We start from the raw sequence: 14,347 nt of genomic DNA, 5'->3' as shown, positions 1-14,347 counted from the left end.
AAGCACTTATCTGAGCACTGAACTAACTAGTTCATGTAGATCTCTCCTAAATACAAGGAGCAACAAATACCTAAATGGTTCTAAGACAAAATTATTTCCAAGGTCAAAGAGATTTAACACACATTGACAGCTAGCATCCTGCTAATTGTATTGGAAACTGACAGAGAGGAGCTTTGCTAAGAGGTTTATTTTTAATTAGTTACACATCGGCTGCCAACAGTGTCTATTTTCTCCACAGTTAACAAACTTCACTTCTAACCAGTTTAATAGAACTCCTCACAGATTTAAGTGAGAAGCTGGTGTTGCACATACAAATGACAGGAGGTTCCTAACAAAATCAATTTTATCATCCTAGATATACTATACCAAAGAGGAAAAAAGGAATCAAAATTAAGTTTGTTTGCTTTCTCCTCCACATCTAGGATACCTGCTCACCAAGAGTCTCACAAGGCTATCCCAATTTGTGTTATACTCTCAATGTTACACATTCCCTCTCATCCACATGCTTGATTCCATCTTTCTAATGTGGAAGGAACAGTTACTTATTAATGCTGCTATACTGACCCATATTGAAAATTATCCAGATAGAGTATGCATGAAGTTCTAACATAGATAATTTAATCAGAGTAACTCTCCTGTGAAACCGTTACTTAACAAAATTTGTGGAACTGCTTCAAATGTTATACTTTTAGTCTATACATAATTCAGGTCCATAATATAGATAACATTAGTCTCCTTTCTACATCATTTATTTCAAGAGTAATTTGCTAAGATGCTTTTTACAAATCAGATTTATTCAGATATGAGAGAAAAGGCTTAAGTAACTACCCAGAGTTGCTGCCCAACCATTCTACTGTTGCCAGTCTCACTCCACCTTCTGGAAATATCCTATGGGCTAGACTGGCAGCAGGAGTAGACCAGTATAGTGGTACCTCTGGTTAAGAACTTAATTCGTTCCGGAGGTCCATTCTTAACCTGAAACTGTTCTTAACGTGAGGTACCACTTTAGCTAATGGGGCCTCCCACTGCTGCCACCGCACGATTTCTGTTTGTCATCCTGAAGCAAAGTTCTTAACCCAAGGTACTATTTCTGGGTTAGCGGAGTCTGTAACCTGAAGCATCTGTAACCCGAGGTACCACTGTACTTGCAGCTTTCATACGGCAGCCCAGTGTTATAGAAAACTGCATATATGACTGTGTTGTCAAAGTAAGGGAAGTCATTCTTTCTTGATCCAAGTGACGAGAAAAGTGGTAAATTACAGAACTGTCTTCAAGGTTCAAAGACTTCATAGGTAATAGAAGTTTTGAAGTCTGGACTCCCAGACTGCTGATATGCTTCATGCTCATAGAAACGGGGCAGAAGGAGAAAAGACAGAAGAGGGGGAAATCAATCTACATCACAATGTTCTTGCCACTACCATTTTTTGACATCCAAACAAGCAAGGGCAATTAACCTTCCATCACCTTCACAACTCTGTTCTAAGTGTCACAAGTTTCTCTTAACATACCAGAGATGACAACTGGCAACAGTGCCTTAAAAGAAAGAGCGAGAAAGGAATTCACAATTGTGTTGGTAAAATCTTCAATACAAAAAATAAACTTCTAAGAGAAGGCTGTTCTCTAAACCAGGGGAAAGGAACCATTAGGCCGGAAGCGTCATAGAATCATAGAACTGTAGAGTTGGACGGGACCCTGCAGAACATCTAGACCGACCCTCTGCAATGTAGAAATATGCAGGTGTCCCATATGGGAATCGTACCCGCAACCTTGGTGTTATCAGAAGAAGAAGAAGAAGAGGAGGAGGAGGAGGAGTTTGGATTTGATATCCCGCTTTATCACTACCCAAGGGAGTCTCAAAGCAGCTAACATTCTCCTTTCCCTTCCTCCCCCCCCCCCCCACAACAAACACTCTGTGAGGTGAGTGGGGCTGAGAGACTTCAGGGAAGTGTGACTGACCCAAGGTCACACAGCAGCTGCATGTGGAGGAGCAGAGACGTGAACCCCGTTCCCCAGATTATGAGACTACCGCTCTTAACCACTACACCACACTGGCATGCACTGTGTCATGAAATACCTTAGGAATTATCCTATAGCCTCCCCATCTCAGCTCCCTTCCCTAGCCCCAATCAGCAGTTGGGCTTAAGTTAACCTTCACATGAGTGGCAAAGTATTTTATCTAAGCCTAATTACAGTGAATGAGGATTTTCAGATGCTAGGTAAGAGGAGAAAGGGAAGAAGAGAAAGACAAAAAACACATGGCTCATCACCAGTTCTGGCCAAACCCACTTTATCTATGACCTCGCCAATTGCTGACTCCAACCCCATCCATTATAACTCCCAAGAGTTCTCCTCTGGGGAGACAACCCTCATAATCAGAAAGGTTCCCCATCCTTCCTCTAAAGAAGAAGAGGAGGAGTTTGGATTTGATATCCCGCTTTATCACTACCCGAAGGAGTCTCAAAGCGGCTAACATTCTCCTTTCCCTTCCTCCCCCACAACAAACATTCTGTGAGGTGAGTGGGGCTGAGAGACTTCAGAGAAGTGTGACTAGCCCAAGGTCACCCAGCAGCTGCATGTGGAGGAGCGGAGACGCGAACACGGTTCCCCAGATTAAGAATCTACTGCTCCTAACCACTACACCACACTGTTTTCTTGCCATTCTCTTTTTGTTCATTAGCAGTTCCTTATTTGTTTATTATATCCCACCATTTCTCCAATTAGCTCGCATAGTCTGGCATACATAGTTCTCTGTGCTTTAACTTAACTCCTCTGTGAGGTAGTTCAGGCCACGACACAATGACTGGTCCAATACCATACAGTAGGATTAATGGCTGAATGGGGATTTGAATCTGGGCCTCCCCAATCCATCTGTCTAGCCACTACACCACTGGCTCTCTTAAGAGTAAGTCTCATGGGAAACTTTCATGCCCCTGCCTTTCATTCTAGCCTACTCATCAATTTTGTCCTCAAGTTTATGTGGCTGGAATATATTTCAAGCTACTAACATTTTATCTATGCTGTCCACTTCTCTGTAAGTCCCAACATCACACCCGCTATACTCCCCACTTACTGTTGCTGGACTTCAGATCCCGGTGTATAATAGGAACAATTGCTTCATCGTGCAGATAGTTCATTCCTCCAGCAATCTGGACAGCCCAATTCACTAGTATGTCTGGTGGGATTCTTTTACCAGACAGCACCCTATTCAGTGACCCTCCACGGGCAAACTCCATGATTAAGCAAAGGTTAGGTTCCTTTAGGCATACGCCTTTAAGTGCAATTATGTTGGGGTGTTTTAGCATGGCAAAGAGCTTGGCTTCTTGATGAACATTCTCAATAGCCTCACTGATGTCTTCATCTGGATCATACCGAGCTGCCTTGACGGCAACTTCTTCTCCAAGCCAAATTGCACGATAGACCTTCCCAAAGCCTCCAATTCCAATGATTTCCTCCAGAACCAGCTCAGAGAAGTCAATCTCCCGTACTATAAATGAAGAAACAAAGAAATATAAGTTATTTTACAAGATTAAATATTGTCAGTAGATAGCTTCAGCATTATTCCTTGCCTTAAATAATATTATTCTGCCATTTAAATGTAACAGTTTGGGCTTGTGTCAACAAATTCGTAAGCTCTTATTGCTATCAGAACTTGTCTGGAAAAATTGTACCAAGGTAGTATCATTAAAATGCCCTACGCAATTTTGTTGTAAGCAACAATTCTATATACCTATTTTAGGTCATTTTATAATAAAGTTTTATTGGTGGCTTGAATTATAAAGTTGGATATATTCAGCAAAAATACAATGTTTCGTTGCTAAAAAGATACACACATGTTTTACAGGTAGCTACAAATATATAAAAGAAAACAAAATGTATTTCAACTTTTCTTTGCTTGTGCTTAACATGTAGTTATTTCCATCAATATAAACAATTGTTATAGCAATGAAGTTTTTTGTAAAGGCAGACATCTCCCTTTACTATTCTTTACTACTTTAGTTTACCCTGTACTACTCTTTTCATATGAGAAGCATTGGCTATAAAAATGTATAGCTGCCAGCAGCCTAATTCAAGTGTGCCAAATAAACAGAACATTTTACATTTTCGTTAACTGAGCAAGTGCCACACGTCAGTACTCATATTTAATGGCACTTTAAGGTTGCAACATGATATAGTACATATACTGCAATAAAACTATGACCAGTATGGTAAGACCTCCCCAGAAAAGGCAGCAGTATTATGAACAATTTGTTTATATTTTAATTCGCCTCTCACCTGAGGTTCAAGGCTGGTTATTTTCAGGTTAGACTACGGCAATGAATTTTATGAAGTGCTACCCTTGGAGCCTGGTACTATTACACCAGTGTTGTATCAACTGCATTCATTCCCAATTTGTTTCTGGCCACAATTCAGACTACCTCTAATGTTTTAATAGTTTGGGGCCTTTATGCTTGAAGGATCAACTCCCCTTGCATGAATCTATCCACATGCTGAAGTCTACATCTACCTCCACCCTGTAAGATGTGGAGGACAGAACACAGGCCTTAAGGCCATAGCACCCAGACTACATAGAGCTAGTACGCATCTCTTCTGATGGTTGGTCAATTACATGAAACCTATTGTAGCCCATCTGACTAGGAGTCATACTACTGAAGACTCACTAAAAGAGTTCTGAAACTTAAAATACAAAGCCACTCAGGAAATTTATGTTGAGAGAAAAACAGGAAATCTGCATGCCAGTACCAGGAAACATTATTGCCAACTCGCATACTTTCTTCACTTAGGGAAAAGGAAGTCGAAGTGTGTCATAATGCCTGACAGACAGCAGGAAATACAGTTCTGAATTCCCTACTTAAAAGTGCTTGAAATTACATGAAGTCCTTTGGTGAGCTATTTCAGGAGTAGTGAGAAGCTCTATTACATTGAGTAATACTTTGATGTGACATACCATGGGAGAATTTCTCAAACTGTAGGCCAAGGACCACTACTGGCCCTCAGCAGTACGACCTACCCCCATCATGCAGTAGTCTTTTCTACTGTCTTGGGAGTTTGAGCTATTTGGCCATGCAGATGCTAGCAGCATCAGCTATAAAAGTAGTTGTGTAGTAATCTGGGAAATAGAGAGGAAGGGAATGAGAGGAAAGATGTCATAGGAGAAAGTATTGAAAAGAGGAGGAAGGCTGAAAGAAATTGGCAATTTGGAAGTGGGTACAGGATACAAGTTTGAAAGGAAAATATGGAAGAAATAAAATGTTTTTAGAGATATACAGAGGGTGGGGGAATAGATGAATTATTCACTACTTGAAACTTCTGGATCAGCAACTTCTGGCTAAAAGGGGAAGAGTGAGTCATGATACCTCCAGAGCCAAAGCCTGTGCTTAGCTTGAGGAAAGCTGAACTATGGAACTCCCTATAGCAAGGAAACTGCTGTAGTAAAGAATTTAGCAATTTCCAAAGAGAAATGAGGCATTAATAGAAAATGGTATCAGTGATTGACATGATCAGCTGACAATCTCCACCTCCACTTTCTTATTGGCTCCGCCCCTGTACCCCTATTTTGGGACTGGTGGGCCTCCATAATTTGGGCCCTGGGAGTGGAATGTCTGCTGTAAGATGCACACTAAACATCTCTTGAGCATTCTTAGAGGGAAACTGAGGATCTAAACCAAACAGTGCTGAAGGGACAGCTCCTTTAATGCTACAAATGGTTGTTAACACGGCAGCCGGTATTCTTAACGTTCTAATGTAACCTTGCTGTTTTTGTGTTCTCAAGTGCCCTCTAACTACTAATGCATGATTTACCCTGCCTCAAATGCAAATAGAGTCTGAAAATAAAACATGCTGCTTTTTTGCGGGGGGAATGTAGGTACAAAAAGCCTAGCACACACCATCTCAGTTACTTTGCAAAATAGTATGTATTAAAAAAAATAGTTTAAATACATATTAAGTCAGTAAGAATGTAATGTTTAAGAGACACTATGCCCTCATAACTTGCCTTTCACAGTTACTTGCAAACAAGTACTCAAATGACAAACCAATTCAAGCCCTTGTCTCTAAAGTAAAGACCAAGGTATATAACCAGGTCAACTTTTAACAGGTGAGCACTGAGCAGATTGCATGTACAAGTCAAGAGAGATGGGCCTCTGAACCATTAGGTAAGGCTGTGTTATATGTTTTCCCTCTCTAACATCTACTGACCTTCTAAGACAGAAAAAGTCTCATATGCAATTTGTGATAGCAGTTACAGGAACTATGCTGCTGCTAATTGCCTGGTTTCCTGATCCAAATACATCAGTGATAATCTGTCCTATTCCTTTCCTACCTCCTAGAAAGAAACACCAATCCCTGGCCATGAATAATTTATAGATTAAACCCCAAAAGGAAGATACAAAGTTTTACAATCCCTTGCTCACAATATATTTATAATGACATACTAATATTTCAAATATAATTTCATACAATAGAATAAAAGTCACAATCCTGCATAAGTTTGTGCTTCAGTTCCTTTACATCTGCTTGCATTCAAGGAGAGCAGTGCAACATCAACATTGACAGAAGGAAGACATCCTCAAAACAAGCCCACTCGAAGGCAGCTGATGCAGAAGAACTGTGAGCAATGGGTTAGATTTAGAAGTATATCCATGTGTAGGGGTGAGAAAAAAGGAAGGCCTACAAGACAGGACATACCCAAAGATACAGGAAGTTGCAGTCTCTTTGCAGCTTCATTGTAAGAAGTAATGTATCTTCCTCATCAACTCTCAAAATGTGTTTTCTCTGACTTCTCCTAGCACTGAACTTTAGGCTATGCATTTCTTAACTCCTTCAGAACAAGTTACTTTAAAAATATGTAATTAGCAAAAGTAAGAGTAGATTGTGGAGAATGAATCACATTGTGATGGATTTGAAAATGGAGAAACACACCCTGGACATAACAAAATGTCTGACAATGAAGAAGAATAGTCAGCTGGACAGATGGAAAATGCAGCTATATTCTATAGTTTTCATCTCTACTGAGAGGAAGGACAACTTTTGTTTTCAAGAACTATAAGGTAAGCACACATATACACTCATTCAGTAACAGAAGACAGTACTGAAAGCTGTCCTGGTTCTATCACCAGGTAGTTACAGTGAAAATACCATCAGACTGAATAACATTCATCTGACCTGAAGCAGCCTGGCATTTAATTAGCTTATTAAGAAACCCAGATGAGAAGGGGCAGAACAGAAGAGCTCTTCACTGGTGTTGAGAGCAAAGCTGAGACAGAAAAAGCAGTGGCAGGATAAATATAACCCAGCGCCCAGTGCCACGCCCCTTCCTTCCCTACCTCTCGAAGCAGCAAGGTATATAGGCAAGTTCGCATCCTTGCAGTTTCTTTAAACGGGGAGAGGTAAAAAAAAAGTAGGTACAGGGACAACTGCCATCTCTTGGTAAAGATCCCACAATCGATCAAAATGAGCTAAAAATCCCACTTAATTGACCAACATGCGGCTTATATAGACGGCACAGGTCGAAAACTCCAGCCACCTCGTCCTGCCTAGAAGTAAATACTGTAACGCCGAAGGGTCGTCTGCAGCAGGGAGTCCCTGGAGCTGGGAGTCCAGCCTCTCCCAGGAAACAGGGGTCTAAAGTAATTAAGGGATAAGCACTGTTGGCTTCTCCGCGCCCCCCCCCCCACCACCATGCCCTCCTCTTCTCCTCCCGCCTTCCCTCTCCTACACTGTATGGCGGGCGTCTGCGAGTAGCGGGACTGGAGCTCGGCGGCGCCCCCCTGGCGGAGGCAGAGGCGACTGCTGCTGCTGCAGCTGCTGGTCACGTAGTTGCTGGGGAAGATGCCGACGCGCTGGTCGAGCTGGCCGGTCCACCAGCCTTCGTCTCCGGACACCTGCGAGTCCTGCGAGAGCACCTGCACCACGTCGCCCGGGCGGAGGCTCAGCTCGTCCTCGCCGCACGCCTCGTACTCGAACACGGCCGTCCACAGCAGGCCGCTGCCATCGCACGAGGCCGCTCCCGACGCCGCCGTCCTCCAGCTGGCCGTAGCCGCCGCCGCCGCGCCCTCATCCTCTTCGCCGTCCGCGCCGTCCGCCGGCAACGGCGGGTGAGCGGGGCGGCGCGGGCTGCGGGCTGCGAAAGGCTCCATGCGGGGAGAGGAGGAGGAGGAGGAAGGCGACGAGGGAGCGGCTCCTCCATAAGGGGGGAGGCGCTGCCCGCGGGAGGAGCCGCCGAGAGCTCATGCGGCTGCCGGCGACAGGTACGACCCTGAGGGGGCGCCTGGGCCCGGAGCGGAGAAGACGCGCCTCCTCAGCCCGCGGTGACGAGTCGGCGGCGACACCCGGCCTTCCCGCCAGAGCCGCGTCTCTCTCAGCCGCCGTCGGCTCCACCACAGGCTGAAGCACCAACCGCGCATCCTGAGGCACCTGACTGACCGGCAAGCCGGGGGAGGAGGGGGGAGGGGCGGCCTGTAAGGCCCGCCTACTCGTCGTTCAGATCTCCATCCCCGTTCGCGGTTGCAGCAGTCCTTCAAGCTCCTCCCTTTACCTGATTGAACACCGGCTACCCAGACCCCGCCCCCTGCTTAGCCGCAGCCCACTCAGCCGCTTACAATCCCCGCCCCATAGACTCTTACTCGCACCCCCCCCCCCGCACGCGCTCCAAAGTTGCCCTTCCCATTGGTCCGTTCCGCGCCGACGGTGGCTTCCCCTATTGGCTGGGATCTCGCCTTCTCCGCGCAAGGAACTAAGATTGCATCTTGGTTAAATTATCCTTTGCTTCAGCACTACTCAGATAGAGTTACTGGAGCTTTCATTGGGCTGCGAATGAAAGCGCGTGGCTCAGAAAATGAAATAGAGGGAAGGAGACGGGGTGGGGAGACACGTTCTATTTGGACGGCTCACAGGAACAACGCTTCTTCGTTTGCCATTGGTTCATTACGGGAAAGTATGTCCAATGGTTGGTCTATAATTCTATATTTCATCCGGCAAGGCCGTGTGGCACCTGCTAGGAAAGCTGAAAGGACTGCAGCTCTCTTACCTCTCTTGACAGCAGACGAGATAGAGAGAGAGAGACTGCCACGAGAATTATTGTGATAATGATTTTTATTAGTTTTCAATTACAATAATCCAATAATAGCCTCATTATATCAATGTCAAAGGACAATACAATTCCCAATGTCAATCATTCAAATACCAAATTACATAATTTAGGTGGCACCCCACGTGCTAGAATTGATGGTTTGATGATTTACTTTATTTCTGCAGTCCAAAATCTTATTTCAATTACATTCCAGTCACAATAGTAATCCCTTATACAACAGCTGCAATATTTATAACTTTTACTCGTATTGAGGCAATTAATGATTTATAAGTACAAGAGAAGATCTCATACTGTATCCTTGTTCTTCCTGTGTATGACATTTATTCTGCCCATGTTGTTTCTTCCTGTCCTTGTGGAATATTTTGTCTGTCTTGGTTTTTGCTCCTATCCATCATGCCTTGTGTGGAGCTGGTGTCCCAATGTTATTTCAAAAGTTTCTCCCTCACTGCCACAAGATAATTGGTGCCTTAGTTCCTTGTTTTCAGGCAGCATGTGATACATGTTGGAATACAATTTAAATCCCTATGCACAAGGGTTATCTTTACAAGAACAGTCTCTTAAATGCATGTATCTTAAATGCATGGAATCTTCAGGCTGATTCATGGGAAACAAAATATATGTGCTGGGTTTTTTAAAGAGATGTATACAAATATAGAGGAACACCATCAATCTCTTGCTCATGTCTGCTGTTGAATCGATCTTTCAAAATATGTGATGTCCTCCTTTATGGGTTATTTTAGTATGCAGAATACATGTACACCAAAAACATAATATGAAGTTGCTATCATTTACTACTAGAATGACAAAACCATTAATCTAAAACATGCATTTAACTAAAGAAGGAAATGCTTTGAGGATGTGGTAACTTCCAAAGCATCCCGACACAACAATGATCAGCAATCTGTTTCTCCAATTCCTCTAGTCTAGCAAAATACTGTACTTTAATAACTTAAAAAATAAGCAGCACTGCCTTCTTGTGGTTGACATTGCAATAGCTTTTCAAACCTGATGTAAGATTTGTTTTTCTTGGCAAAGCAGAAAAAGACTGCAGTCCTCAAGTGGGCATCAATGCAAGCCCAGTTCATATTAGTGGAACTTTTCTTGTGCAGTACTGGAGGACGGGTAGAAACTATTCTTAATTAAATTGTACTTACCAATAGACAATTAAATTAAATTAAATTGAACTTACCAATAGACAAACAAGGACATTAAATCTAGAATTGCTTTCCACACCTTCTCAAGTTAGAAATACTGTCCTAGGAGCAGGCTGCAGAAGATCCCATTGCTCAGTAACAGTTTAGGGGCCTAACTGAGGTTTGATGGGGAGGGAGCGAGGACTTAGAGGCACAAGTGCCATAGCTCAGCGGTAAAGCATTGGGTTTCTATGCAGAAGATTGCAGGTTCAATCTCCAGCATCTCCAGGCAGGACTGGGAATATCCCTAGAGCAAATGTCCTCAAACTTTTTTCTCTAAGCCACACTTTCAGAATAAAAATTTGCTTGCGCCACACCTATTTCTGTATTGATAAGACATACATTGGAAAACAAAACTGGTTGCTGAAGTTACTGGAGGCAAAGCTGATATAATGGACTGGAAGAAAACTCATTGCTGACATTTATTAATAATAATAATAATTAGACAACCTGTTTTGGAATTTTTGGAAGAAATAAAATGAGTTAATTTGAGACATTTGGGTCTGAAGAAATATTGCTTAACAGAAAGTAGAGCAGTTGGATTCATCCTAGAGCAGGGGTCGGCAAACTTTTTCAGCAGCGGGTGGTCCACTGTCCCTCAGACCTTGTTGGGGGCCAGACTATATTTTGAAGAAAGAAAAAAATGAACGAATTCCTATGTCCCACAAATAACCCAGAGATGCATTTTAAATAAAAGGACACATTCTACTCATGTAAAAACATGCTGATTCCCACTGTCCGTGGGCCGGATATAGAAGGCGATTGGGCCGGATCCAGCCCCCGGTCCTTAGTTTGCCTATCCATGTAGTGATTGTTATGAATAATTTCTTTTATGTAACCAACCGATGGAAATTGGAAATCCATTGTTCTTTCTTCCTTCCTTCTATTCTTTCCTTATTCCTTCTTTTTTATTTTGTTTTTCTTTGTTATCCCCTGCTCTGGGCCATTATTAGGGTCCAAGGATTAAACACAGATGAAGGTGGTGGATGGCTCCTGAGTGAGAAGCAGGGAAGGGAAGACCTCCCAGAGTGAGAGCCTGGGAGAGGAAAGGAAAGCTCCCAGGTAAGAGCTGGGAGTGTCCATCTCATTCTGTGAGAGACAAGAGTTAAGATTTATCTATGAGAGAGGATTCTGTGTTTTCTTTTTATTTCCCTTTTTTGTTGTTATTGCATTCTGAACAAGCTTTAATAAAATCTTATTTTAAAAAAGGAAAACAAAAAGAAACAACTCCTAGCAGTGCCTGAATTATATAACATAGAACACAACCGCTTTATAATATGATCATGTGACACCCAGAAAGCATAAAACAATGCAGCTACTTAAGAACAGGAATCATTCCTAAAATTTAATTGCAGTCGTATCTTGGTTCTTGAACGCCTTGTGACTCGAATGTTTTGGCTCCCAAACGCCACAAACCTGGAAGTGAGTGTTCCAGTTTGCGAATGTTTTTTGGAAGCCGAATGTCCGACACAGCTTCCACGGCTTCCAATGAATTGCAGCAAGCTCCTCTTTTTTCAAGTTGTGTTTTATACAGATCAGTTTCATTTGTTGTGAGACATTAGTGTTGCACGCAGTATTAGGTTAGGAAGGAAAGGGGGAAGGAGGGGGAGGGGGATGGTGGGTGGGGTGGGGTGGGGTGGGGTGGTTATGCTTCTATTTTTCTACTTAGTATATGTGTGGGTTTTTGTATCAGCATCACTTACTGATCTCTACAGGTTCTCTGACTATTTGCTTGTTGCATTTCCTTATGCATCACATGTTTTTATGTTGTAGCTCCAGCTCTGGGATTGATTTTGAAGATTATAAATCACATAAGTAAATATAACTGAAGATTCTGCAGTACACTCTTCATTCACATGGAGAGCCCTGATGCATGCATGAACCTGGGTTTTTGTACTACTTCCAATGTAAACTCAGAATTTACCCCCGTTTTCTGAAATATCCTAGACATAAGAGAGATCTGGGGCACCCACTCAGTTTGCAGGAAGACCCACAGCCTATGGTGGTTAAAAAAATAATAAATAAATAAAAACCATGTTAAACCAGCCCTGACTTCAGCAAAAAAAGAAGTTGGAAGTTCCTTAGTTGATTATAATGTACACTAGCAGAATTCCTGACCTGGAAACTAAAGCAAGAGCGGTCTCATCAAAGCAGGAATCCTGAAGCAAACAGAAGCCAGACGCCTCAAGCACATTTCACAGTCTTTTCTGATAAAATTAATTTGCACTCATTTGGGTAAGAAAGCATAAATAATTTAAGAACCATTACTGTAGGTCATGGTAGAGTTTTATGTGGGCTGCAGAACATGCAATCACAACTGTATTTAGTAGCACCAATGCAAGAAAAGCACTGTTAAAAGTATTTATACATTTCTTTACTGGCTCAGGCCCACGTGAAACAAGAGAGCTTGACCAAAAGTCGTCTCCCGCCCCTGTTTCATCATTTTGACTTTTTATAATGTTTATGTTACTAAATTTTATTCACTCTGCATTCCAGATCTCCCTTATGCCAAGCTGTGTGGGGTTTCCATTGAGCAGAGGCAACTCTGCTCACTTCTGCTGGCTCAGCCAGCCTCCTGTCAGTACAGACCTCCCCCATGCACTCACCAAACAGGTGGTCAGGAGGCTTGCCAGCAGTATCCCTGTCAGGGGACCTTGAGGGAAGGCCTTGAAATGGGGCGTTCTGAGGGCAGGGTGGGGTTGGTTGGCATCCGTCTGTCTTGGGAGACCATGGAAGAGTGCGCCTCCGGGGGTGAAGTCAAGCCGTTGGAGAGTTACAGCGCCTGCCAAGGCTGTAGAGACCAATACGGGAGAGACAGCTTTTGTTGCAGATGAAGTTGGGGCAGATGAAGGGGTCCGTTTGTGCTGATTCAGGGGTAGCATGATGTTTCTTCTCTCTGCACTCCTGCCAGCAGCCGTTTCTCCTCTGGCCACTGCTGTGGACACACAACCAGTCTCTCTCCAGGTGCTGCGGTCATCTGCAAGGCATTCTTTGCAGGGAGGAGACAGGGCTGAAAATGAGCACAATGGCCCTCTTCCCACTTGTGATTCTTGACAAATGGTCTTCAGAGGCATAGCACCTCAAATACGGAAGCATTATTCTTGTCAGGCTTCGGGCAATCTGATTCCCCTCCCTCAGGGCAGACTGCCAGTAATGGAAAGACAAGATACTCTTACCAAGATATTTTATTCAATACTCACAGAGAGAGATGTAGAAATGCCACCTCTCAGATAATGGCATTGCTTCGAGTAAAGTCCCATCCCCTCCATCTCTCCTATACGTCATCCCTACATTGGCTGATCGGTGCTTTCTGCCTCTGAGCTTCCTATTCTCCTACTCTCAATGCACGCCAGGACCTGGGAGCAGGGATGAAGGAAGGGGGCGGTGGGGACGGCCCTCCCTGGGTGTCACCACTGAGAGGGTGACAAAATGGCGGGCAGCACTCACCGTGGGGCCTGCAGCACCCCCGAGCCACCAAACGGTTTGCCTGCCACCTCCCCCTCAGTTGTAGGGCGGCTGAGTGGGAGGAGGCAGGCAGACTCCTCAGAGGCCTCACGGAGCATCCTGCCCCGGCTTGCCCCACCCCCACAGGCAGCTGGCCCCACCCCAGGTGCCCAATCAGCTTGCTCCACCGCTGCCTGGGAGACGGGGATTTCTGGCTTGCTTTCCAATGACAGCATCGTCAGCAATGTCTAGGCAACACGATGACCATGTACATACGCAATAGACAATCTTTTATAGAATTCCTTCAAACTATAACAAGTCCAAAATGAAATCTTTAGTCTCAAAGTCTCTGAAAATCTTTAAATGAAGCGAGGTACCAGACTTTGTACGATGAAAGACAAGCTGTGAAGCTTTGTGTATTCAGCAAATATAATGTCCAACACTGAACAGTGATTCCGGATATTGACTACTGTTTCGTAGAATTCTTCGTCTTGTTTCGAATGAACATTGCTCATGTAATGGAACAGTGCTCGTGTAATAATGTAGTCACTGCTCATTATTACATGAGCCCTGTTCCACAGCATTTGATATTTTCATTTACATACATTCATTCGAAATAATA

The 14,347-nt window shown here is 43.7% G+C and overlaps 1 protein-coding gene across 2 annotated transcripts in view; it reads right to left on the bottom strand.

Annotated features, from left to right (window-relative positions):
• MAP3K9 (mitogen-activated protein kinase kinase kinase 9) overlaps positions 1-8,832 on the bottom strand; it is a 92,832-nt gene extending 84,000 nt beyond the window's left edge. The window contains exons 1-2 of one of the 2 annotated variants that reach the window (XM_083506424.1): positions 7,715-8,832; positions 3,071-3,484 (exon numbers count right to left, since the gene is read on the bottom strand). In XM_083506424.1, coding sequence (XP_083362550.1) covers positions 3,071-3,484; positions 7,715-8,135 — 835 coding nt within the window. In that variant the 5' untranslated portion in view covers positions 8,136-8,832. The remainder of the gene's footprint in view (positions 1-3,070; positions 3,485-7,714) is intronic. The other variant, XM_083506423.1, reaches the window with a different exon arrangement.
• Positions 8,833-14,347: the final 5,515 nt, after the last annotated feature.

Source organism: Podarcis liolepis (assembly GCF_965112155.1).
Source record: "Podarcis liolepis genome assembly, chromosome: 1".
Taxonomy (NCBI): domain Eukaryota; kingdom Metazoa; phylum Chordata; class Lepidosauria; order Squamata; family Lacertidae; genus Podarcis; species Podarcis liolepis.
The sequence above is the reverse complement of the archived record's forward strand: the minus strand, read 5'-3'. Positions and strand labels throughout refer to the sequence as shown.